Genomic DNA, 23,389 nt, shown 5'->3' on the forward strand with positions numbered 1-23,389 from the left:
TTATTGTCCTGGTCCTCTGCTCTCTTCTAATTCGAGGGTCATTCTAGCCCTCTGATCCTTTGGTTTGCCTTAGGTTGCCTCAATTGTTTGATGACTTGCTGTGAGTGTGCTCTTCTGTTTTTGGAAGTGAACTAGAAAAGGAAGGCTTGGTTGATATGTCAGCAGTTCTCATCTACTGTGACCTCAGCACCTTTGACTCATTATCCTTGTTTGAATAATGCTGTGACGTTTGTATGAATTCCTTGCGAGACCCTGAGAGGCTTTCATTGCATTAAGGACTGGGGAAATTATCAGCTCTCATTCAATCCCTGGCCTAACCTTTTGCTGCACAGTGGGATTGTGACGCACGTGAGCAGCTAAGATTGAAAGGCACCTACACAAATCCTGTAGGTGAACTTGGTACCTGTGTATGGAAGCAGGGAAATGGCAGTCCTAACAAGCACTGGCAAAGCCAATAGCCTTCATCTTTATAATGTGAGGGTCAAGCCATTGCTTCCTTATAAAAAGCATTATTTGAAAAAAAGTAAAAAAAATACATTATTCAAAATTGTGCCGCAAAATCATACACCCATTTAAAAGTACTTCTTAAGGGACAGTTTCAATCTTTAAAAGTAGCACGGTTTATTTTTGAAAAGGTTTTCACTGAGAACTCAGAACAGAATATAAAAAGAACAAGCAATGTCTGAATTTTTAGAAAAACTCTTGCCAATGTATAATTTGCACTCCATAACACTCAGACCTGAAACAAATGCTTCACACATTTGATCCTTTAGTAGCCGAGTGAGCGGATTTACAGGCATCGAGGAGAAGAGGAATCTCCTTTTCTGTGATGCTAAGTATACCTTCTGCCTCAAATGCTTGCTGGATAAGTGCAGAAGCTAGCATCTCCTCCAAAACTGTACATTCCTTGTGTGCCAAGGCTTCAGCTTTCAAGTAGCTTATGGGATGCAGGAGACAAAACAAAAACAGAACAACCCTTAAAAACTGCTCTTTAGTTGTACCCTGGCAAAAATATACTTGTTACTGTGCTTTAACAGACAAGCTTGGAGGGTTGCTAGCAACACTGAAAGCGGATTTACGAGGAGGAAGCTGACGTGTTATAAATGTCAAAAGACTGCATCCTTGGGCTTGAATGTAACGATATGATCAGGGCACCATAAAGTTATTTATTTGTGGAACAACTATATAAAAGGGGGTCAGTGAGTGAGAACAGATATAAGATTACATACGTTTGATGTTTTAGGCACCTTGTCTTTCTAGCTGTAAACTCAGTTGGTGAACTGAACTTTAGAACTTTACATCAAGTACATATAAATAAATTGGGATGGAAATTTTGCTTGCATGATTCATTGGACATTTGCGCTTCACTCCTGGCCATAGTGGACTTTTTTTTCAGTGCCTTGCCCATCTTCTTGAATTGTACTCCTCTGAACTTCTGTTTTTTTCTTTTGCAGTCGTCCATGAAGGAAAAAGAACCACCGTTCAGACAGATGAACCACGTTTTGAGAGCACATTTTAAACCCAGATAGTCAGGCGGCTCACTGCCCAGCAGGATGCCGTCGACCAACCGTGCTGGAAGCTTGAAAGACCCGGAAATAGCAGACCTCTTCTTCCGGGACGATCCAGAGAAGCTTTTCTCTGATCTCCGAGAAATTGGACATGGAAGCTTTGGAGCGGTTTATTTCGTAAGTGCCTTTAAGGAGGTTGTCTAATAATTTAGTGTCTTGACTGGCAGTCTGTTGTGTTGATTTTTGAATTTTCTGTGGCCCTGTTTCAACTCGGTGTAGGAACTGCATTCCCTTGCTGCCTTAATTTGCCATGCCATGACCTAGAAAAATACCCGTGACTGTGTGATCCACTACCAGCAAATGATTTGTGACTGCCAAAGTTATGATTTTTAGTGGTTTCCTTAAATATTGTGTCAGACTGGAAATCAGATAAGGTGCTGTTATCTAGGAGTTTTTAGACGCTAATGATAAGGGTAGCTAAATGTTTTTGCAATCTTACTCAAAAAGGTTCATAAAAGTATGTAATAAAGAGAGTACTTTTAAATAAAGTTATATATGTTTAAATAACACCGTAGTGGTGCTGCAAACACATATTTCATGAAAGAACATCAGTAAGTGCCCACAATAAACAACGAGCTGAAGGATATTGGAGTTGTAATCTCGGATACTAAGGTAGTGTACTTTTTGCTTGCCCCTGGCCAGTTGAGGTGGGTGAAAAACACTCTGATGTAAATCTGGTCGAAGTACAGTTTAGGATAATTATAAATACAAAGAGTGCTTAACATATAGTTTTAGATTCACTTTTTTATGACTATTAAGAAAGTTATCACAGATTGGTGCTCGTGGATTGTTTACTCCTGCATAAAAACATAATTGGATTAAAGGTAGGTGAGACTGTAATTGTTTGCTCCTTACTAACTGCACCGAAGGGATTCTCTGTTCAGACCTTCCCAAAAACTTTTAGAAATATGGGATGCTTGGGTCTCCTCCGGCCACATAAACTCAGTTACTAAACTTCCACACTATCTGGGGAAGCTTTAAACAACCCCTTACTTGTGCCATGCTAAACCCTGAGCTATCCAAAATGGATCCCACTGGTTCCGCGACTTTGACTCGCACCATGCACAGCCCTGCTACCACATGTTTTACATACATTCCCTTCTCAATAAGGCACATATTGAAAAATGTTCCAAATCTCTAACTTGATAGCAGATGGCTGGGTTTCAATACCTCTTTAGATGGCCAGCACTTAAATGTTGGACAACAATGTGAATCTCAGCAGCCATTATAAACTGAATAGTAAAAAAAAAAAGGAAATTCAGTTTTAGACCACATGAAAAAAGCTGCTTTGAGCAGAGCTTAATGATTAAATTTCAAAGTTTTATTGGTAATCACTTTCACAATGCCAATTTCTAATTGACATGCTAGAAGAAGACATTGAAAACATAACTTGAAAAACTGAATAGGAAGGATGATTCAATGATTTAAAGGCCTACTGATGCGATATGTGAGGATGGGCAGCGCTAACTCAGCATTCCATCCTTTCAACGTGAGTAAATTTGGTAGTGGTAACACCTGCTATGTGCTAAGAAATGGCAAAACTGCAGTATTAAGGGTTATATAAAAAGTTATTTGAAGAGCTTAGAAGGTTCAGCGAGAAAGTCTAGAAGAGAGTATGTTTGCTTTTCAAAGTGGCTCGGGGGGAGGGGGGTGCACAATAGCATTTTATACATCTTTGAGTACTAGCCAGCAAACAAGGAAATTGCTTGTTTAAAGTAGCAAGTCCTAATTTCAGGGATAATAGTTTAACAATTGGTGGGAGAACGGGGCAAGATATTTATTGATTGGGTAAACTTTGAGAGTATCCTGGAATTGTATTTTTATTGAGATGGTACACTCCTTTGCTTTCTCTAATGAGGCTATTGGAATCCTACAGTGTACAACAAGTATTGTATGCTAAACCAGGGAAAGAGGTGGAGTTAAAAACCTGTAAAGTAAAAGGTATATTTCGCAGCTGAGGAACCTGTGACTTTCTGCTAGGCGTTTGCTCATTAGTATGTTGAACCCTTGTGCCTTCTTCTTAACCATTTTTAGGTCTCGCCTGACCCAGCGCATGCGCTGGTCTGGCGAGACTTATTGAGAGGGCTCCAAAAAGTGCTACCAGGCCAGCCTAGAACTACAGTGCATGTGCGCGGGCGCGCGCCCTGCGCTTGACCGCGATTACTTTCACTTTCGCGGCCACGCGGCCGCTTTGATGTTTGATCGCGATCACTTTCCCGGCCGCACAGCCGCTTGGAATAGCCAATAGGTCTTGTTGAAAATGTCTTCAATGGGGGCACGTGTCTCTGGTGGCACGCTGCTTTTGTAATGGAGCCCACATGTTTTTAATCCAACGTTCAGTAAGAAGCACTAAAAATTATTTGCAGTGTAACTCTCAAGAGACACAAATAACTGAATGGATCTAATATGAAATTTAAATTGTGCATAATAGCATCTTAATTGATAAGCATAAATATTAAAATACAACACACTGCGTGCAGGGATCCCAGAACACTTTTAATCCCACATATCAGATTGGGTTAGAATTAGTCCTGGGGGAAATTGTAATTATTTCAAAATTTCGTGTTGCACGACATTCTAGAAATTTCTTGAGATTTTGCCTTGTGCAATTTCACATACATTTTACATGGACCCAGAAAATGTTTGCATTAACGGACCTTTTTTCCTGGATCCATTGTCCTACTCGAATCTCGTGGGACCTTTTACCAGAAGCATGCGCTTGCGCGGTACCACCAAACCACATTTTGTTCTAGAAGCATAATTGTATGAAATGTTATGGGATTTCACAGAAATATGTGTTTTCACCCACCATTAGTTGGAATGTGTCCTAGAGCATTTACCACTGGTTTATACTATTGGCAAGCATTCATACGCATCACTTTTTTAGGTCTCGCCTACGCAGCGCATTCTCGGTCTCTTCGAGGCATGCTGTATCTAGGATATGGGCTTGAAATAACAATAATCTTTTTCGTTGGTTCCTCTTGCTGTCCTTTAAAAAATGCTGGCTTATGGAATTTTGTATCCTCCCATGAGGACTGTCCCTCTTACATGTTTTCTAACTGTTCAGTTCATTTATACATAGAGTACTCTTTTTTTTTAAGTTGGCCTTAACTTTTCTGTTTACTTGTGCAATGAAACTTTGGTTGTTTAATTTGCTTGCCTCCCCCCCTCACCCATCCCGCATCACTATCCGCAGTATAGTGTGGGTGCGGCACACCCTTCTCCATAGTCCGTCTCTGGCACGGAACTAAGCTTCAAGCAGCTCCCACTTATTAGATATGCCCCTTTGTGCCTGTAGTCTTGTTTTCCCTCTCGCTCCAAATGTACTCAGGCCTGGGTCTTCTCATTACCTGAGTTGAAGTCAGTATTTTGGAACTTTTTAGGCCTGCTGTGATCTAGTCATGCCCCTATCTTTGCAGAGCCCTCTTCCTTTCCAGTGGGGCCCTTCGCTGATCTGTTGATTGCGTCCCCACCGTCATACTCTCCATACCGGTTCTCTGTATGGTGAGGGATCAAGGAGTCCGCTACTGGCCTTCCGGTCACTATAACAAGGGTCCGGCTCCTCTAGCACCCACGTCGGTGCCTCTTCCTAGACAGCAGTAGCGGACTACAGCCGTCGACTTGGTAATTCTTCTCTGCTGAGGCCCCTTCTACTGGAGCCGATCTGTGCTCGCTCTCTGCCAGAGATTTTTCACCAGTGCTACGGGTCCCCCTTCACCTTTCGCGCCTTACGGGTCTCAGTGGCGGTTCACAGTGGTTAGTCTGTATTCTCCATTCTGCAAGGGCCCCTCTTTTAGCTCTCTTGCGCACCCGCTCTCCGCCAGGTGTCCTTCGTCAAGTTTCCACCCGGGCCATCTCCTGTACCCCTCACCTCATCGGCCGAGGTGGCGGCCCACAGCAGCCTTTCCGTTCGTTCTGCACCTGGGGAGCCCCTTCTGCAGAGCTCCGCTGCACCCATGTAGGCTGTGGTTTCTCTGCTGGGCCTGCGAGGAGGTTCTCTCCGCTCCCGGAGGGAAATAAATCTCGTCGCAAGCTCTCCTAGCCCTTCCCCGGTTCACATAGTAGCCCCGCCGGCACGGTTGATCATGGATGTTCGGGCAGGATATTGTCGGATATTAGACCCGGGCTACGGGAGCCTCACCTAAGTGCAGCCATCTTGCGTTCACGCCCCCTAGCTCCCCATTTGTCCACTAGATCTAAGGCTCCTTCTACTAGGAGGAAAGCGGCTACTGCTGCTTTGATGAGAAATGTCCCTATAGCCGAAATTTGCACAGCAGCTCCATGGAGGACTGTTCACATGTTTACCAAACATTACTGTTTGGACTCGGATGCTAGAACAGATGCTCAAGTAGGAGAGGCCTCCTTGAGATAATGTGTTTGCTTAATCTGGTCTTTTGATCTTTCCTCTGTCTTTTTCACCACTCTTGGTGGGGATGGGCTTGCTACTCTATTCAGTGCTTATGACTATCAGGTGAGATCCCCTGAGAGAGAAGGAAAGGATTCTTACCTCTAATCCGAGTTGTCTCTCAGGGGAATCTTCATCGAAGTCTTAAACAACACTTCTGCCTCCCCGGTGGAGATGAGAGGCAGTTATTGGACCTATCTGATACTGCCACATCTTGTCCAAAAGAACTGAAGCAACTACCACCTGCTGGGCCTGATGGGATACTGGTGTTCTCCGGGCCTTTCAAGGCACAGACACTTTCTACACTCACATAATGGCAGCCTATTGAGCTACACTGTCCTATCATTGAAGTTTCTACTTTTACAAAAAAGGGTTTACGAAAGAGATTTGAGCTTTCTACTAAAATATTTGGCTTTAAATATGCATATAAATGGAGTTTCTTTACCCTTTTTTTTTTTTTTAAGTATTCAGCCAGTATAGCCTTCCTTATAGGTTGCACAATGCTCTTGTCTCAAGTGTTTCTACAGGCCTTCCTGAAGAAAGGTGAACATCTATACTTAAGAAAGGAAACGTAATATGAAAGAGTGCTCCGGGATCCCTGCACGTGGGCGGCACTATTCAGTACCTATGCCTTCAGTGGAGATTCCACTGAGAGAGAACTGGAATTACAAGTAGGAAAGCATTCCTTCTCATCTGTCCCTCTAATACCACACCATTCCTTTTGAGCACAAAGTACAGCCCCCCCAGGCAAATAGAGAGAAAAAGAAAGCAATTTCCTGTGTTCCTGAAGAATGCTCTGATCACCATATTGGCACTCTTCTTGTCTGTCAATCAAAATTGTGCCCACTCGTCAATAAGATTTCATTGGTGCCCTTTGTGACCATCTCCCACCGTATCAACCAGCAGAATCCCTGATGTATAATGGAAGCGCCAGGAGATTGCGTCCCAATTTGTGCACGCAGTGCTCTATGTGACGAATCTTAGTTTTCCAGAAAAACCTGTCAAGCAGAATTGACCTCTAATTGATTGCTTATGTGCTTGCAGGGAAACTTGAAAGTGATATCCAGGGTGGCGATCCTGTGATTTGCCTCACTGCATCTGTGACGTGATTATGTCTGTTGTGGGACACCACGTCTCCCTTGACCGGAGTGGAATATAATGGTGGGAACGCCAGAGCTGCATACGGCGTCAGCTGTCTTTGTGCTGTGCGTGTTGATATGACCTCCTAGTCAACAGAGCCTGATGGGTTGTGCTGTTAAGTGGCAGAGGTTTACCTCCTAAATTTATTGGCTATTTTAGGTCAAATATGGAATAGTTCCACATTTGCTGTTCACATAAACTTAACCGCACTGGAACTATATTTCTGAAGCTTTTGTCAAGATCATTTCCCTGAAGTCACCTTAGGCTGATCGCTACTCTCCACTCTAAAACCAAAACATTCCCTAAACAATGTATTCAAACTATTTGACACTTTAACTCCCACTGTGCCGCCAAAAATATCACTACATGCTCAAAAAGCCCTAATTCTGCCACCTTGAATGAATGGTGTAACTCAGTGTCAGCATTTATATGTATATATTTGGGCCCACCTTAAAGAATACATGAGCATCGTAAATGAAACCAGCACCTTGAAGAACAATGCAGATTTATGGAACATGGATAGGGTTTTTAAGCCACATTCGATTCTGCAACTCCTCTCCTGCGTGTTCCTCCATCTGTATCTTTTCGCTCAATCATCCCATGTAACTTGATCATTCTCAGCTATTCTCTGTGCTTCTGTGCTCATCTTCCCAATGCTTTCCTCCATAACCTCACATTCATTCCTGTAATCACATTGCACATTTGGCACATAATGGGCATCTAATTACTGACACAATCTTTATATTTAAAAATGTTCTATATTTTTAATTTCAAGTACTTTGCATCATCTGATCACAACCACTCCATTTACTAATGTGCTATCTGATCCCTTTACACTACCTTCTTTATCGTTGTCTGCTAGGTTCTGAATATTTTCATTGATGGGGACAGTGTGATTGAGAACACTGTAATAAGTTTATCTGCTATCAAATAAATTCTAGGGAGCAGTCTTGACTTTTGTTTTTTTTGTCTGACAGGCTCGTGATTCACGCACCAATGAGGTGGTTGCTATCAAGAAAATGTCATACAGTGGAAAGCAGTCTACAGAGGTATGTACAATCCTTCGATAACTTTTACACTTTTGATGTGTGATCTACTGTGCAGTAGGTACGGGGTGCTAAACTCAGTGTAAAATTGGCCAAAGAGTTATAGCTAACTAAGGCAGATTTTGATTTTTTTGCTTTAGGAGGGACAGCTCTTTAAGAAAGTATTCATAGTTGGAGACTGTATCAAAATCTACCATTCATAAACTGCTTTAAAGCACTACGAAGGTGATCACTGTTTATATTTCCACCGAATTAAGGCAGAAGTCAGTATTGGAGAAACCTTGGAAACATTTCTAAAAGTCCAATTTTTATCATACATATCAATCAGTTGGTGATAGAACTGTGTAATTGATATGTGTTTTCTGATGAAAAGCCTATTTTTGATTTACTTGTAACTATGGCGCCATTTGATTAATCTGTATGGAACTTTATCAAATAGCAGAGGGTCGGGAAGGAGAAAAATAATTTCACATTTTAATTCCTATAGAAAACTTTGCTATCTGCTACAGCAAAAACCACTGAATGTAATTACATGAAACTTAGCAACAAACTAGAATTTTGCTCTCAATGCCTTTCCCAGTTTAGTATAAACCTGCTTAGTACTTACAAAAAGATGTTGGGTGGGCGACAAAGACATACTTTAAAGAGATATGTTGACCATTAGGTTACGTACAGTTAGTGAGCCCAGTTTCTTGAACATCTTACTGGTAAAAGGAAAGGGGTTCTCTATAGGGATAAATGTTGATATAATGTAATTCTACAACAATGACATTATTTCTTCTCATTGAGAAACAAATCTGTTTGATCATTGTATTTAAACTTCTTTCTTCATAGCCCTAGATAGAGAAAGCAGAATACCCAAAGCTTAGGGAAAACAAGGCATTAGCCAACTTAGGTAAACAAGACCGTGTTGATATACAGAAATACACAAATATACATTTATTCATCAAGATTAATTTCAAATTTGTCAGTAGTGCATTCCTTGTCTATCATTCATTCAAAGGCATGACGGGTGTCTATAAAAATATTTAGTCGATAGACCACCCGCGATATCTCGTTGTCCAGTAGGGAGTAGACTAACTTTTTACTTTCTCCTTGTGAGAAAACCTTTTTGTAGTGGTTTCTCTTTCTGAGCGAATTCCTCTGTTGAAAGCTCAACAGTTTTAGGCCTAGGGGGATTATACCGCCTCATCAGGAGATGGAAAGACTAGGTACTACTTTCCTAAAGCATAAACATACACATTCCTATGTTTAAAAAAAAAAAAGGGGGGAGATCCAGTCCGAAACCCACACCATGTGACATATTACACCCCTGCCACAAAAACAAGCTCATGCCCATCTTACCACCTCATGTTGTGTAATCATGTGGATGTTGCATCAGCATGAACAGCGTATCAGCTCAAAAAACAGGTGCTGGTGGTAAACAGATATGTCCTCGTAAAAGACAAAATGTGCTGTGCATCAGCGTGATTAGACCTGTAGGAAAGTAGAATCTTTCTAGTATAGTTCCCCCCACTTTTTGCCTGGTGTCAGGTTGTTTGGACTGTAGTACACTAGGATTCCGCTAATCAGGACCCCAGTGTCTGTGCTCTCTCTTCTCAATTCATTGAGAAGTACTTTGTACACCAAGAATTGGTATACTGGTGTACCCCTGTAAGTCCCTAGTATTTGGTACCTAGGGCATTGGTACACCAGGGGTCTCCCATGGGCTGCAGCATGTATTGTGCCACCCATGGAGCCCATGCAAACTGTGTCTGCAGGTCCTCCATTGTAGTCTGCGTGAAATGGTGCATGCACCTTTTACTTCAGATATGAGGTTTGGCTTATATCCTGGTCCCTGCACTTTAAACCTATGTCACCACTATGGTAGGCCTTACGGCCCACAGACAGGGTGAATAGGTCTAAGTGTAAGGGTGCCCCTACACAAGCAGAGGCACCCGCACAAACCTCAGAGTTCATTCTCTGGGCTTTGTAAGTGTGAGTAAGCCATTTTAAAGTATGTAGTGGACACTGGCCAAGTCAAGATGTCCACCTACATAATTGCTTCACCAAACCCGGACATGTTTGGTATCAAACATGTTGGAATCATGCCAGTACATCGATTACGATGCTAGTTGCATGATCCCATGTACTGGGGTGCGCCTTGGAGGACCCCCCCCCCGTCCACCTGTGTAGCCTTGCAGGGTCTGTGTGGAAGCCAGTGCTGCTCCCGACCCCAGACAGGCTTAACTCAGGCAGGGGAAGGCAGAATAGAGGATTGCATGTTGAGGAGAGGCGTAGCCACCTCCCCTTTAGAAATAGGTGTCTAAGGCTAGGGTGGGGGTGCTTCTGAGTGCCTTCAGTCTTTGAAGGGCACATTTTGGTGCCCTCCTTGCATAAACCAGTTTTATCAGGCCTAGAGCCCTTGGCTTCAGCTCTGTTGTGAAACCACACAAAGGACAGGGGAGTGACCACCCCCCTGTCCAGCTCCTCCACTGGGAGGTGCCCAGAGCTCTGCCAAGTGGCCACTTGATTCTGCCATCTTGAATCTTAGATGGGCAGAGGCCCCTTGGATCATCTGACTGGTCAGTCCACCAGAGTAGCGTCTTTGACCCTCCTTGATTGGTAAGTCACTGCAGAAGTTGTTCTACCCCTTTTCTGGGTTACGTAAGGGCTCCCCTGAGGGTAGATCCTTAGGTTCGTCCGGTCTACCGCTTAAAGACCGACTGTCTTCCTGTGAAGATTTATCTAAAGATTCTTCTGCTGTTGGACACTTAACTCTGTCTTGGTTACTGGCGTCATCTAGCAGCAAAGACTGCTTCTGGTAGGAAGGCTCCTACTGCAACTTTGTCTCCGTGCTCTTCCAAGTTCTGCAACCTCTATGGCTGTGCATCCTCCTGAGTCCCCCACGACTCCGCTTACATTAAAATAGAAAGAAGGGATCTCCATTGGAGTGAAGCCTTGTGGGTCCTGCTGTCCCATGGGCACCTCCCGACTCTACAACAGAGGTAGTGGTTTGTTGGCTCTCCAGAGGCCTGACTATTCCTCCCTGCAACTTGATAGACTGTAATCCCTCTCCAGCCGAACGGAACCACATTCCTGTGCACCGTCTATTTGCCGTTGCCAAGGCTTGTTGGCTGTACTGACGAAGATCTTCAAGCTCCAAGAAGATCCTGCCGCCACTGTCACACAGCTCCAAGAGGGACGTCCTCCCTGCTTCTCCAGCCACGCGGGCATCCATCTATTGTGTTGTGCCGAGGCCTTCCTGTGCCTGCTGCCAGAAGGTCCTCCTGGGATCTTCATCAGTTCCTGCTGGCCCTCATGTTTGCTGAGGGCCGGCCCTGACTTACCCTTGCTGGGGGAGTTCCACAGACTTTGCTGATCTGCAACTAAGCATTGGTTCCAGCAACACATATGTTGCATTTGACAAATTCTTTTTGGTGGTCCTGCTGGCCACTGACACTCCTGCAAAGTCAACCAAAAAATCGGGGGAGGTAGAGGTTAAGGCTCGGTTTACCCTCCTTACTGTATATAGTTTCACAAGATTCTAGTATATCTTAAAAAAAAACCTAATATATGAGGGAACTAGGATTCAACGAAAGTTCATTGTAATCACCTTACTAGAAAAAAACTCTATTTCTAGAGACCCCTCACCCACCAGGGTTTCCCCTAGGTGGCATGCTTCATCATTGAGGTTCCCCTCAATCCTCTACAGATTATGGCGTGCTGCATATTGTGAACTACGTTAGGAGCACTCGGGTATTTTTAAGACTTATCTTCCTTCCACTGCACATCACTGCACCTGACATAGTCCATAACTAACTAGTGAGCTACTATTTTATTCCTGCCCCTAACTGGTATGGTTAAAATCAGGGGTTAATACCAGGGAGAAACCTGACCTTAATGAGTTTGATTCCCCTAGTATTGCGTCTGTGTCAACATGTTTCGAGCTGTCCCCTACAAGCTCTTCATGAGAACTACCACTCCTAATAAATCCTATGAGGATACAGTGCAGTGCACACCTAATGTGTATACACGAAATACATAAGGTTACCTAATGATACTCCATATCTGTAAAAGAAGCAGCAAAGAGCTACATTAAAGACAACTGCTGCCCACTGGGCAAGCCGGCAGGCCATATAGGGTTGTAAATACATGCAGCTCCTTACCTAGGTCAATGTACCCGTATATAGTGGGTGCACTTGGTGTCTATGTTGTGTGCTCATCTGCTCATCTAGTGTGAAGTGAATGTTTCACACTCAATGACAGTGAAAACACTCTTAATGAAAAGAGGAAAGAGACCACATGACAAACAACATGTAAAATACATGTAGCATACGATGACACGTACTTCTATTTAGGCAATACTTTTGCCTTATGGTCAACAGGTGTAGAGGGGCTTGTAGTCACACCCTTCCAGGGACCCAGAGCGACTCCCGCCCAACTTCGTAAGTTTTACGAGGCGACACATGTCATCTTTGTGCAGCCCGAACCCGCTGGTTCGCCTTTGGGCCCCGCGGACGTGGTTGGGGGGCCTAGGCCTTCTCCGCCGTCAGCTCTGGCCATTGCACCGCAGGCCCCCCCTTGGATCCAGGCCTGGATCCGGAACGGCGCCGGATGACCTTATTACACCTCCACCTGTACCGCTTCCTCCGGCACCGCAGCTGATGCTGGTCGTGTCCTCGGCTGGCGTCGACCCCGACCTCCTTCCAGATGAGGACCCAGACCGGCGCCGTCTGACGCCATATCTGGCGCCGAGTGGGGTTTTTGTGTCCTTGTTCACTTCTGGGGTCCCTTTTCGGCCAGATTGGCAAACTGAGGATGAGGAGGAGGGCTGGGAGGGGTCAGGTGACCATTTAACTCATCAGATGGGATCTGAGCAGGACTGGAGAGAGGAACTGGGGGATGCCAGTGGTCTTGACACCTTCCCTGACCTTGGCATGTTGTCTGCTCCTACCGTGGCTATGGAGGTGGGAGCGTCATATGCATTTGTGTTGCGTAGGGCGCCCGAGGTCCTCAACCTCGAACTTCTTACCGTGGCGGTCAGGACTAATTTCGTGACAGAGGTTCTTCAGCTGGCAGCGAGCTCTTCAGAGCCCCTGCTGCCATTCAATGAGGCCCTTACCCACGTCCTTTTGGGCACGTGGTCCAGGCCCAACACGGGGGCGCCCGTGGATAGGATGTTAGCCCGATGCCACCGCCCGGCTCCGGGCGACCCCACTTTTCCTCTCCCAACACCCCACTCCGGAGAGCTTGGTGGTCCAAGCCTCCACGTCCAAGAGCGCCTTCCCTACTGCTCCACCTGAAAGGGAATCCAAGAAGCTGGACCATCATGGTAAGAAAATTTTCTCTTCCGCCAGTTTGGGACCGCGGTCAGTAAACACCGCATGTCTATTGGGCTGTTATTCCCACTCTGTGTGGGATACAGTTGCGCAGGTGCTGCCTCAGTGTCCGGAGGAGGCTCGAACAGTGCTCTACCAGGCTGTCGCCACATGGAGGGGTGCGGCTAAGTTTATCATCCTTTGTGGGCTGGATACCGCCGACTCTCTAGGCAGGACGATTTCCACGTCTGTATCCCTTCGTCGCTACGCCTGGATGAGATCGACTGGCTTTTCGGGGGATGTCCTGAATACCTTGATGGACATGCCCTTTGATGGCCGTCGCCTTTTTGGCAACATAGCGGACACCGCTTTAGAGAGTTTGAAGGACTCGGGGGCTACGGCCAAGTCCTTGCTCCTCTCAAGCCACCCAGCGCGTTCTGATTTTCACCCCTTTTATGGCTGTGGAAGGGGTGCCCCACTATGTCCCGCCCAGAGCCACAGGCCGCAGCAAGTTTCCCCACCTTCGCGCGGCTGCGGAAGTGGAAACCAACGCCATGGTTCAGGGGGCCAGCGGGCGGGCCAGTCCACCAACCCCCCTCTGCAGCAGCCTCCAAACCCTCCTAGTCTGAACTTTCAGGCCCATCAAACACCAGTGTTTGATGGGCCCATCAAACACCCACCTGTCACGAGGCTACCCCTCCAGCCATGCCACCTCAATACCACCGCATGTCGGAGGATCACCTGGCACTTCTCTAACAGGAAGTTTTGGCTCTCTTAACCAAGGGAGCCATTGAGCGCCATCCTGCCCCAGAAGTAGATCTTGGTTGCTATTTCCACTATTTTCTGGTACCCAAAAAGGACAAGGGCCTGCTTCCTATCCTGGATCTCAGGAACGTCATCCGCTTCCTCCGGAAGGAGAAGTCCAAGATGTTGACGCTCGCTCAGGTCTTGTCTGCCCTCGACCCTGGAGACTGGATGGTAACGTTGGACATGCAGGACACTTATTTTCACATCCCCGTACTGCCGGCCCACCGGCGTTACCTGCGGCTCACGGTAGGCCACAAGCATTTTCAGTTTACAATGCTCCCCTTTGGCCTTACCAGTGCCTCTCTGGTATTCACAAAAGTGATGGCGGTGGTCGCAGATCAGAGGTTCCAGTCTTCCCCTATCTCGTCGACTGGCTGTTGAAGGCGGGCTCGTCCCAGGCAGTCGTCTCGCACCTCCAGACTACTGTCGACCTCCTGCATTCGCTGGGGTTCTCCATCAATGTGCCGAAGTCGCACCTGATTTCTCTCAGAAGCTCCTCTTCATCGGAGCTGTTCTGGACACGACACAGTTGTAGGAGAGTAGGGTCTGTTTCATTTTTTTGGGGGGGAAAATTCTTTTTATTGGCATTTAGCTTTAAAAGTTGACAATTATCACGTTTCACGTAAATGAAATAGACCACCATTGAGTGTGTGATTACATTTACACCGTGGTTGGTGTGAGCGTGGTCTGCAGTATAGCAGGTCTGTGCCAGTGAAAGAAGAACTAGGGGAGAGAACTGAACTGGGGAGTGCCATGGGGTGCTTAGCGTCGGGGCGAGGCGTGTACCATGAGTCCGTTATTGCCCACTCAGTCAGGCAGCCACTATTCACCTAGTAGGGAGTGTGAATGCGGGCTAATATGGATTACTGTGAAGCATTCCCACTGGGGAGAGCCAGACCCGATGTATCTGAGGGGAGCGCGGAGGGTGGTGGAGGGGGGGGGGTCTCCGACCTCGGGGGACTGTATGGCGCAAAGTGATATGGTGTTGGGGGCTTGTAAGTCAATGGCCGGGGTCTCTGGAGTCTGGGACTGCCTAAATTGGTGCAGCAGGAGCGCCCATTCTAGGGAAATTGGGACCTTACGTATACCTTCTTCCTCCCGGATTGCGTCTTCCACGGCCGCCGCCCACTTGAGAACCGCCCCCACCCATGCCACAATCGGGGGACCTGAGGGGGCCCGCCAGTGCATGGCTATACAGCGCTTGGCCAGTAGGTGTGCTAGGAAGACCAAGCGCATTGGTATTGTGTGTCGTTTCCTCCCTCCCAGAATACCGAGTGCACAGCTCTCCCAGGTAGCTAGATGGGGCAGTCTGGTGAGATCCCTGAGCGTCGTGTGGATAAATGACCAGTAGGCCTGGATGCCCGGGCAGGTCCAGAACATGTGTGAGAAGGCGGCGTCTCCCGCTTGACAGCGAGGGCAAAGGAAGGTTGTGTCAGGGAAAAAACGTTGAAGGCGCGCAGGCATTAGGTATGCCCTATGTAGGATATGAAATTGTATATTCTTGAACCGAGCGTTCCGGGAGACCTTTTTGGGGAACTCTATCGCTCTGTTCCACTCGTCATCATGAAACGATCGTCCCGCTTCCTCCTCCCACAGAACCCGAAGAGATCCCAACAGTGGGGGTGCCAGTTCCCGGATTGATTTGTAAAGCCATGTGATGAGATGACGGCCCGATCCCATTCGCAGGATTGAGTGTAGAACAGGGTGAGTGGGAGGTTCCCCCAGTGCGAGATCGGAATATGGTCGGTAGCAGCCAAGGAGTTGTCGGTGTATCAGGAACCATAAGGTGTCGGTATGGCCGGAGCTGTCCCCCTTCAAACAGTGCCTCCGCTTCAGTAATGTCTCTAGACGTCCATTCCCGAAGCATAGCAGGAGTAAAGAACCCCTTATGTCTGGGCCAGCCGACTAGTGGCAATAATGGTGTGTATGGGGGGTGACCCGTCGCCATGTGGTGTATGCGCTGAATGCACTTCCGGGCTATATCAACCTGTAGGGGGTAGGTACGCGCAGGACGGAATCCAGGTAGAAGCAGACGATGCAGCTCCGGCAGGGGTATACGACCTGTGATTGTATGTGTTTCGAGTGTATATCTGTCTGCCGTCCAATACGAAAGCCACTGAAGCTGTGATGCCAGAAAGTAGGCCTCAAACGACGGCGCGCCAAGCTCCCCCTGCGTCGTGGGCAACTTCAGCTTTGCTAGTGCGATCCTATGGCGCCCTTTACCCCATATTAAAGAGCTGAGGAGTGTATCCAAGTCTCTAAAGAAGGAGCGGGGTGGGATGACCGGGAGGTTAGCGAAATAATATAAAAGCCGCGGGACTAGAATCATCTTAGCCAAAGCTACTCGGCCTATTGGGGCCAGCGGAAGGTTCCGCCAGAATCCAATGGAGGACCGTATCCCCGCAAGCGCCCTGCGGTGGTTACCTTCGTAAAGGTCGACTGGGGAGTGGTATAAACGAATCCCGAGGTATCGGGGGCCCTCTGCTGCCCACAATAGTTTCCGGTTCCCGATCCAGACGTCCTGAGAGGGGGCATCCGGGTGGAGAGGGTATACCATCGACTTGTCCCAGTTCACTTGCAGGCCTGAGGCCTCCGAGAACTCTGTCAGAGCGGTCTCGAGTGTAGTGAGATCCGCCGTCACATCACGCAGATATATGAGGAGGTCGTCCGCGTACAGGGATATGCAGTGGATAACGTCAGCCAGTGGAATACCCCAAGCCTGCCCGTCCCGGCATAGCCGGATAGCCAAGGGTTCGAGCGCGAATAATAAGGGTGAGAGGGGACACCCTTGTCGTGTCCCTCTGCGTATAGCGAATTCCGGGGAGATGTAGCGACCGAGACGGACCCGAGAGGTGAGATCGGTGTAGAGGAGACGAGTGTAGGCTAAGAGCGTGGGACCTAGTCCCGTCCGTCCAAGGGCGGCGAAGAGGAACTGCCATGTGAGGGTGTCAAACGCCTTTTCAAGGTCCAGAATTAGGCACGCCGCCCGCGGGTAGCGATCGCCCAGTTGGTCCTGGATATGAAAAAGGCGCCGAATATTGTGAGAGGTGTTCCTTCCCGGGACAAACCCACATTGATCAGGGTGGACCAGGGACGAATGACTTGCGAGTACCTGTCTGCTAAAAATGTTCCCAAAATTTTGCAGTCCGCTGTAAGTAGCGTTATGGGGCGATAGGAGGCTAGGAGTTGGGGGTCTCGGTCGGGTTTCGGGAACGTCACGATCACCGACGCTCTCATGGAGCGGGGCAGTTGACCAAGCTTGAGTGCCGAGTCCAGTACTGCTGAAAAGCGGGGAGTCAGCGAAGGGGCAAAGGTGGAATAGTATTCCAGTGGGAACCCGTCTAGACCGGGGGCCTTACCACGGGCCAGAGCACGAATCGCACTTGTAATCTCAGTGGCTTGGATCATGGCGTCCAGCCCCTTCCGGAGTAGGGTCTGCTTCATATGGTCACCCCCACTTTTTGCTTTACTGGTTTTCGACTTAGATGTGGCTGTGGGCCTGCTAATCAGACTCACAGCCCAGCTGTTCTCTCTCTAAATTCATACTATGTACTTAAGTTACATAACCCAATTGGTAAAGATCACCTTATGGGTCCTTGTACAGTGTACCTTAGGTACCCAGGGCATAGGTGTACCCTAGGCCTACCAGGGGCTGCAGCATGTATTATGCCACCCCTGGCTGGCCTCCCATCATGACACAACTGGCTGATCACTCAGCTGGGGCAAGGTCGTGTAATCACCCCTTGCTTAGGTATAGTATTCCTATACCTACCTTATATATAGACACATGGGAAACCTGTAAGCCACTCCTATGGCAGGCCTTAACAAACCTGGAGGCAGAGTGCTTGGTAACATGTGAGATGGTGCTCTAGCGTGAGCTGAGCCTGTCTGCAGCTTTCGGAACCATGTCCTTATAGCTGTTCTATGATATTGCCTACCATATACTCTTAAAGTGCCTTATAATCCTCGTGGTTATGAAAACTATGGTTTTTTTTTTATCAAAACATGTCGTGTAAGGTGTCTAATACTTTGGAATACTACCCCCACACCATTTCTGGCGATGAGGATAGTATTCCCCCCCTTCTAGAGGGAGAAGGCATGTTAAAATCCTACTTACCCGGTTAAAGTTAACTAGAGCCCCAGCATCACAAAATGGATGCTGCTGCCACGGACACAAGTCTGACCTACTGCTGCTGGGAGTCCTTCTAGCGAGGGAGGCTTGGACAATAGGTTTCCTGCCTTGGGAGGTGCTAGCACCACCCCAGACAGGACTTAGTGTATTGGGGCAGGGAGGGATGAAAGAAACGAGACACTGCCTGGGGCACACAAGGTGTCCCATGCATAGCCCGGTTCAAACCGGTGCTGGGGCACTCCAGCCCCAGCCCTGGCGCGAAACTGGACAAAGGGAAGGGGGTGTAACCACCCCCCTCCCTGGTCCCACCAATAGAAGGGACCTAGCAGGTAATCCAGCCCTCAAGATTAGTATAAGAGTGGGAGCGGAGTCCCTAGGACTTTAGATTATCCTGAACTGAAACTAGACACGAAACTCTGGACCTTCGACATTCGACGACAAGAAGACTGAAGAATCTCCCTTGTGGCCAAGGAGTGGCCACCCTGTGCAAACAGGCACCAACAAGCGACCTGCCGTTTACTTTGCCCAAGTTCTACGAGGAACCGACTGCAGAGCCCGACCAGCGCCTTGACTTCCAGACTTCTTCTTTTTTTTTTAAATGTATTTATTGACTGCAAACAAGGCACAGTAATGTACATATCCGTGCGCCACCAACCAGGGGCTCGCCACCTTTTCTCATATATCCAGCCAACTGTATCGGCTATCCCACATCCCGGAGGTCGGGCATCGCCGTGCATAACTGGTTCAATACCCACTGCTTACCAAGTGTCCCTCCACATCGACGCTCGTCTGTGGGGCAGTCCCCCTGTCGGCGGCCAGGCTCTAGTGTGTTCCTCCCTCAGAACGTAGGGCACAGTCACGTGTTTGTGGCCGTAAACTCCAAACCCCCTCCCCCCTCCCACGGTTCCCCCTAACTCCCCCTACCCACCCACCCCAGCTAAACAATTGAGGTCCTAAGTCAGTCGCAGCCCCATTCGCTTCCCGCACTCAGCCTTCACTCATCTTCCGCCCGAGTGGCACCCCAACACATTCCGTCGCCTCCTCCCTGATCGCCACCGAGGGGTCATCTTGCGTCCCCCACACAACACCCCCCCCGGGAGCTTTCTCTTCTGCCATCTCCGAGACGGGACCCCCATCAGGGCCCCCCGCTGCAGTCTCCCGCCTGCCCAGATAATCTACGTACAGTTCCCAGAAGTTTTTTGGCCGGCTACGCGGTGGCAACAACTCACTGAACCTCTCCGCTTGGGTGCAGCAGTATAGCACATCGCGCTTCCACTGCTCCACCGTGGGCAAGGGACCTCGCATCCAGCACATTGCAACTCGTCGTTTCGCAACCAGCATCCCCATATCCACCAGGCGTCGGGCCGCCTTCGGCACCACCCTGGAATGCCCCAACAACGCCACAGCCGGGTCCGGGGCCAACTCCACCCCCGTCACCTCCACTATCTGTTGGTATACCGCCTCCCAGTAGTTGTATATGCCCGGGCATTGCCACGCTAGATGCAGGAAGTCCGCCATCGGGTGTTTGCACCGTTCACATACAGGGTCTTCCCGCAGCCCATATCTATGTAAGCGCTCCGGCGTGTAGTAATACCTGTTGAGGAACTTGAAATAGACAAGCCGATGCCTGCCATGCAGAGAGATGCGTCTGATCCCTGTGCAGCAGTATGCCCACATAGCATCGTCAATTGTAACATCTAAGTCTCTTTGCCAGTCCAATCTGCATTTTGCGAACTCATGTACCCTCTGAGATTGCGCCATTCGGTACAGCTTGGAGATCAACCCTTGGGGGTTGTCATTCTTAATTATGTACGTCAGTTCCTGAACCTCCGCTGGCTCCGCCATGTCACACCCCAACAATTGCTTCCAGGCATGCCTGACTCTGTGATATTGAAAACGTTGCAACTGCGTGCCCCCTACGCCCGAGGCTGCCACCGCCTCCCATGTCTTGACCTGTCCGTCAGCAAACATGTCACCCATGGTGTGCACACCTATCTCTTTGAGTGATCGCAGCACTCCGTCCTCATTACAAGGGGCCAGCCATACCGCCCAAGCAATTGGCATTGTCGGTGAATAAAGCTGCGCCCCCGACTCGCGTTGTAGTATACAGTTCCAGGCATGCCTAGTGGAGTTCAAGGAATCGAGGAACCCCGTGCGTCGGTCCGGGTGTCCAAAAATGACCGCGGGGAGCGGCTGCGGCGCCGCAAACAATGTCTCTAACTTGAGATACGGGACAGTCTCACCACCATGTATCCAGCTATGCGCCTGAGCCCCCTGCGCCACCCGATAGTACAGCTCCATATCGGGCGCTCCCAGGCCGCCCATCTGGTAAGGCAGCGTCAGTACCCTCCAGCTGGTCCGCGCCTGCCAGCCTCAGCATTGACGCCTGGAGCCGCGCGAAGAAAGCACGGGACAGCACCATGGGGATGTTTGCAAACGGAAACAGAAACCGAGGGAGCACCACCATCTTCATGATGGATATGCGCCCCAGTAACGAAAGGGGCAGCTTGATCCAAGTCTCCACGTCGTCCTCCAGTTTACTGATGGCCCTTCCGTAATTCTCAGACAGCACCACCTCCGAGTCCCTATGGAGCTGGATCCCCAGGTATCGGACCGGCTCCTCAGACCATTGCAACGGATATTCCATGTCAAAAGGGGTCGTGACCGGTGTTAGCGGAAACACGATAGACTTGTCCCAGTTGACCTTCAGCCCGGAGAGCGCTCCAAATTGAACCACCTCCCTCAACACTGGGGCCAGGTTATTTTCTGGGTCCCTGACATACAGCAGGGTATCATCTGCGTACGTGGATACCGTTATCTTGTAAGTTGGAAAATTAATGCCTCGTAGGCTGTGGTAGTCACGCATAGCGCACGCCAGCGGTTCTGCCACCAAGGCGTACAAAAGGGGCGACGGGGGCAGCCCTGCCTCGTGCCTCTCGAGATTGTTATCGGTTCCGTGACTCGATCGCCCAATTGTATTCTCGCCTTGGGGCCACTATACAGCACTCCTATCATTTGAAGGAAGACCGGGCCCAGCCCCATTCTTGTCAGGACCTGCTGCATGAATGGCCACTCGACAGAGTCGAAGGCCTTTTCCATGTCGAGGAAGACAGCAAGCGCGCGCGCGCGTCATGGCGGACATGTTGCATGACGCCAAACACCGGCCGTAAGTTGTATGTGAGGTTCCTGCCCGGAACGAACCCCGCCTGCTCTGGGGCAACCAGTTCAGGAGCGAGAAGGGCCAGACGCGTGGCCAGGACCTTGGCATATAATTTCGCATCCACGTTGAGCAGCGATAACGGCCTATAGGAGCTGCACTCATCGGGTGGTTTGCCCGGTTTCGGTATAGCGACCAAGAGCGCCTCGCGCATGGACGGTGGCATATGTCCTTTAACACACATCGTCGAACAGCGTCGACACGTGTGGCAAAAGCTGGTCTATAAAAACGCGGTAGAACGCAACAGTGAGGCCGTCAGCTCCCGGGGCGCTCTGCGCCTTCATGCCCGCAAGGGCCTCTAGAATTTCGTCCCTCTCGATGGGCAGGGATAGAAACTCCCTGTGCTCGCTCGCTAGGAACGGCAACTTTATATAGTCCAGAATGTCTTCCATCCCGGTTTGCTGAGAAGCATAGAGCCCGGCGTAGTACGACCGAAATCGCTCCACCACGTCTTCCTCCGCCGTGTGCAGCGAGCCATCCCCAGACTTGATCTGCGTGACAGCGGCTCTGCGTCTACGGGCCTTGAGCAGATTAGCTAACACCGACCCCGGTCTGTCGCCCTCACCATAAACCCTGGCCGTAGCATACTTCCCCAGATGTAGCACCTCTGCATCAGCAGTCTCGTGGTACTCCGCCAGGAGAGTTTTTATCTCCTCAGTAACGTGCACTCCGCCCGTCTCTCGCAGTCTGGTCTCCAGAGCAGTCAGACTGCGCTCCTGCGTCGCAAGGCGCTGCCGGATATCTCGGAGAACCCCCGAGTGTTTGGCCATCGACACTCCTCGAATGTAGACCTTAAAGGTCTCCCAGACAGTCTGGAAATCCTCCACAGAGCCCAAATTGGTGTCAAAGAATAGCTCGATCGCGGCCGCCAGCTCCTCCTTAAAGAGGGGATCCAGCAGCGAGTAAGGGGGAAATCGCCAAAGAAACGGCGGGGGGACCTTTCTGGGCGCTGCCAGGGAGATCAGTATCGGCGAATGGTCGGAAAGCGTGCGCGGGAGCACCGTGCACTCGCGTATCTGCGAGAGGAGGGACGCAGATAGTAGCCAGTAATCTATCAGCGTGTGCAGGTTATGGTATGCGGAGTAATGTGTGTAGCCCCCTATTGCCGGGTTACGAGTTCTCCACAAATCCACGAGATCCAAGCAAAGCATACCATGAGCAATCGCCTTCGCTGCCGCTGGTTGCGCTCGTTTCGGGCCGCCTGATCTATCCAGCTCCGGGTCCAACACTACATTAAAGTCGCCGCCCCAGAGCACATTCCGCGCGCCTGCATCCCCGATCGCGCCTGCCATCGCTGTGAAAAACTCCGGGCAGTCATAGTTCGGCCCGTAACAATTAACCAGGAGTAAATCCATGCCCTTTACCTGGAAGCGCGTGAGCGCAAATCTGCCTGCGCTGTCTGTGGCGACGTGTTGCACTCTGTGTTCCACCCGCGCGCTAACCCAAGTCAGAACCCCTCTAGAGTGTGTAGTGAACCCCGCCGCATGTGCCTCCCGCAGCTCCCTAGTGCGTAGGATGGGGCTATTATTAGGAAGATGCGTCTCTTGCAGGAAAGCAATATCTATCTTATGCCTCTTAAGGTAGTGTACGACTTTACGGGCTTTGCGGTAATCATTCAGGCCCCTAACATTCCAAGTGAGGATTCTTAGTGTGTCGAGCCTCTCAGGCATGGCCGCTTCGGCGTTCGCCATCGCCAGCACCAGGGTGCAAATCCCTCAACGGAACGCGTCTCAAAGCGTAGGAGCACACAAACAGATAAAACCACGCACACCAA

The 23,389-nt window shown here is 49.2% G+C and overlaps 1 protein-coding gene across 4 annotated transcripts in view; it reads left to right on the plus strand.

Moving 5' to 3' along the window:
- Window positions 1-23,389, plus strand: part of TAOK1 (TAO kinase 1) — a 1,366,047-nt gene that overhangs the window by 137,284 nt on the left and 1,205,374 nt on the right. For all 4 annotated transcript variants that reach the window (XM_085649205.1, XM_085649204.1, XM_085649206.1 and 1 more), the window contains exons 2-3: window positions 1,455-1,685; window positions 8,091-8,162. In XM_085649205.1, the coding sequence (XP_085505331.1) occupies window positions 1,554-1,685; window positions 8,091-8,162 (204 nt within the window). In that variant the 5' untranslated portion in view covers window positions 1,455-1,553. The remainder of the gene's footprint in view (window positions 1-1,454; window positions 1,686-8,090; window positions 8,163-23,389) is intronic.

Source organism: Triturus cristatus, chromosome 3_2 (assembly GCF_964204655.1).
Source record: "Triturus cristatus chromosome 3_2, aTriCri1.1, whole genome shotgun sequence".
Lineage (NCBI taxonomy): Eukaryota > Metazoa > Chordata > Amphibia > Caudata > Salamandridae > Triturus > Triturus cristatus.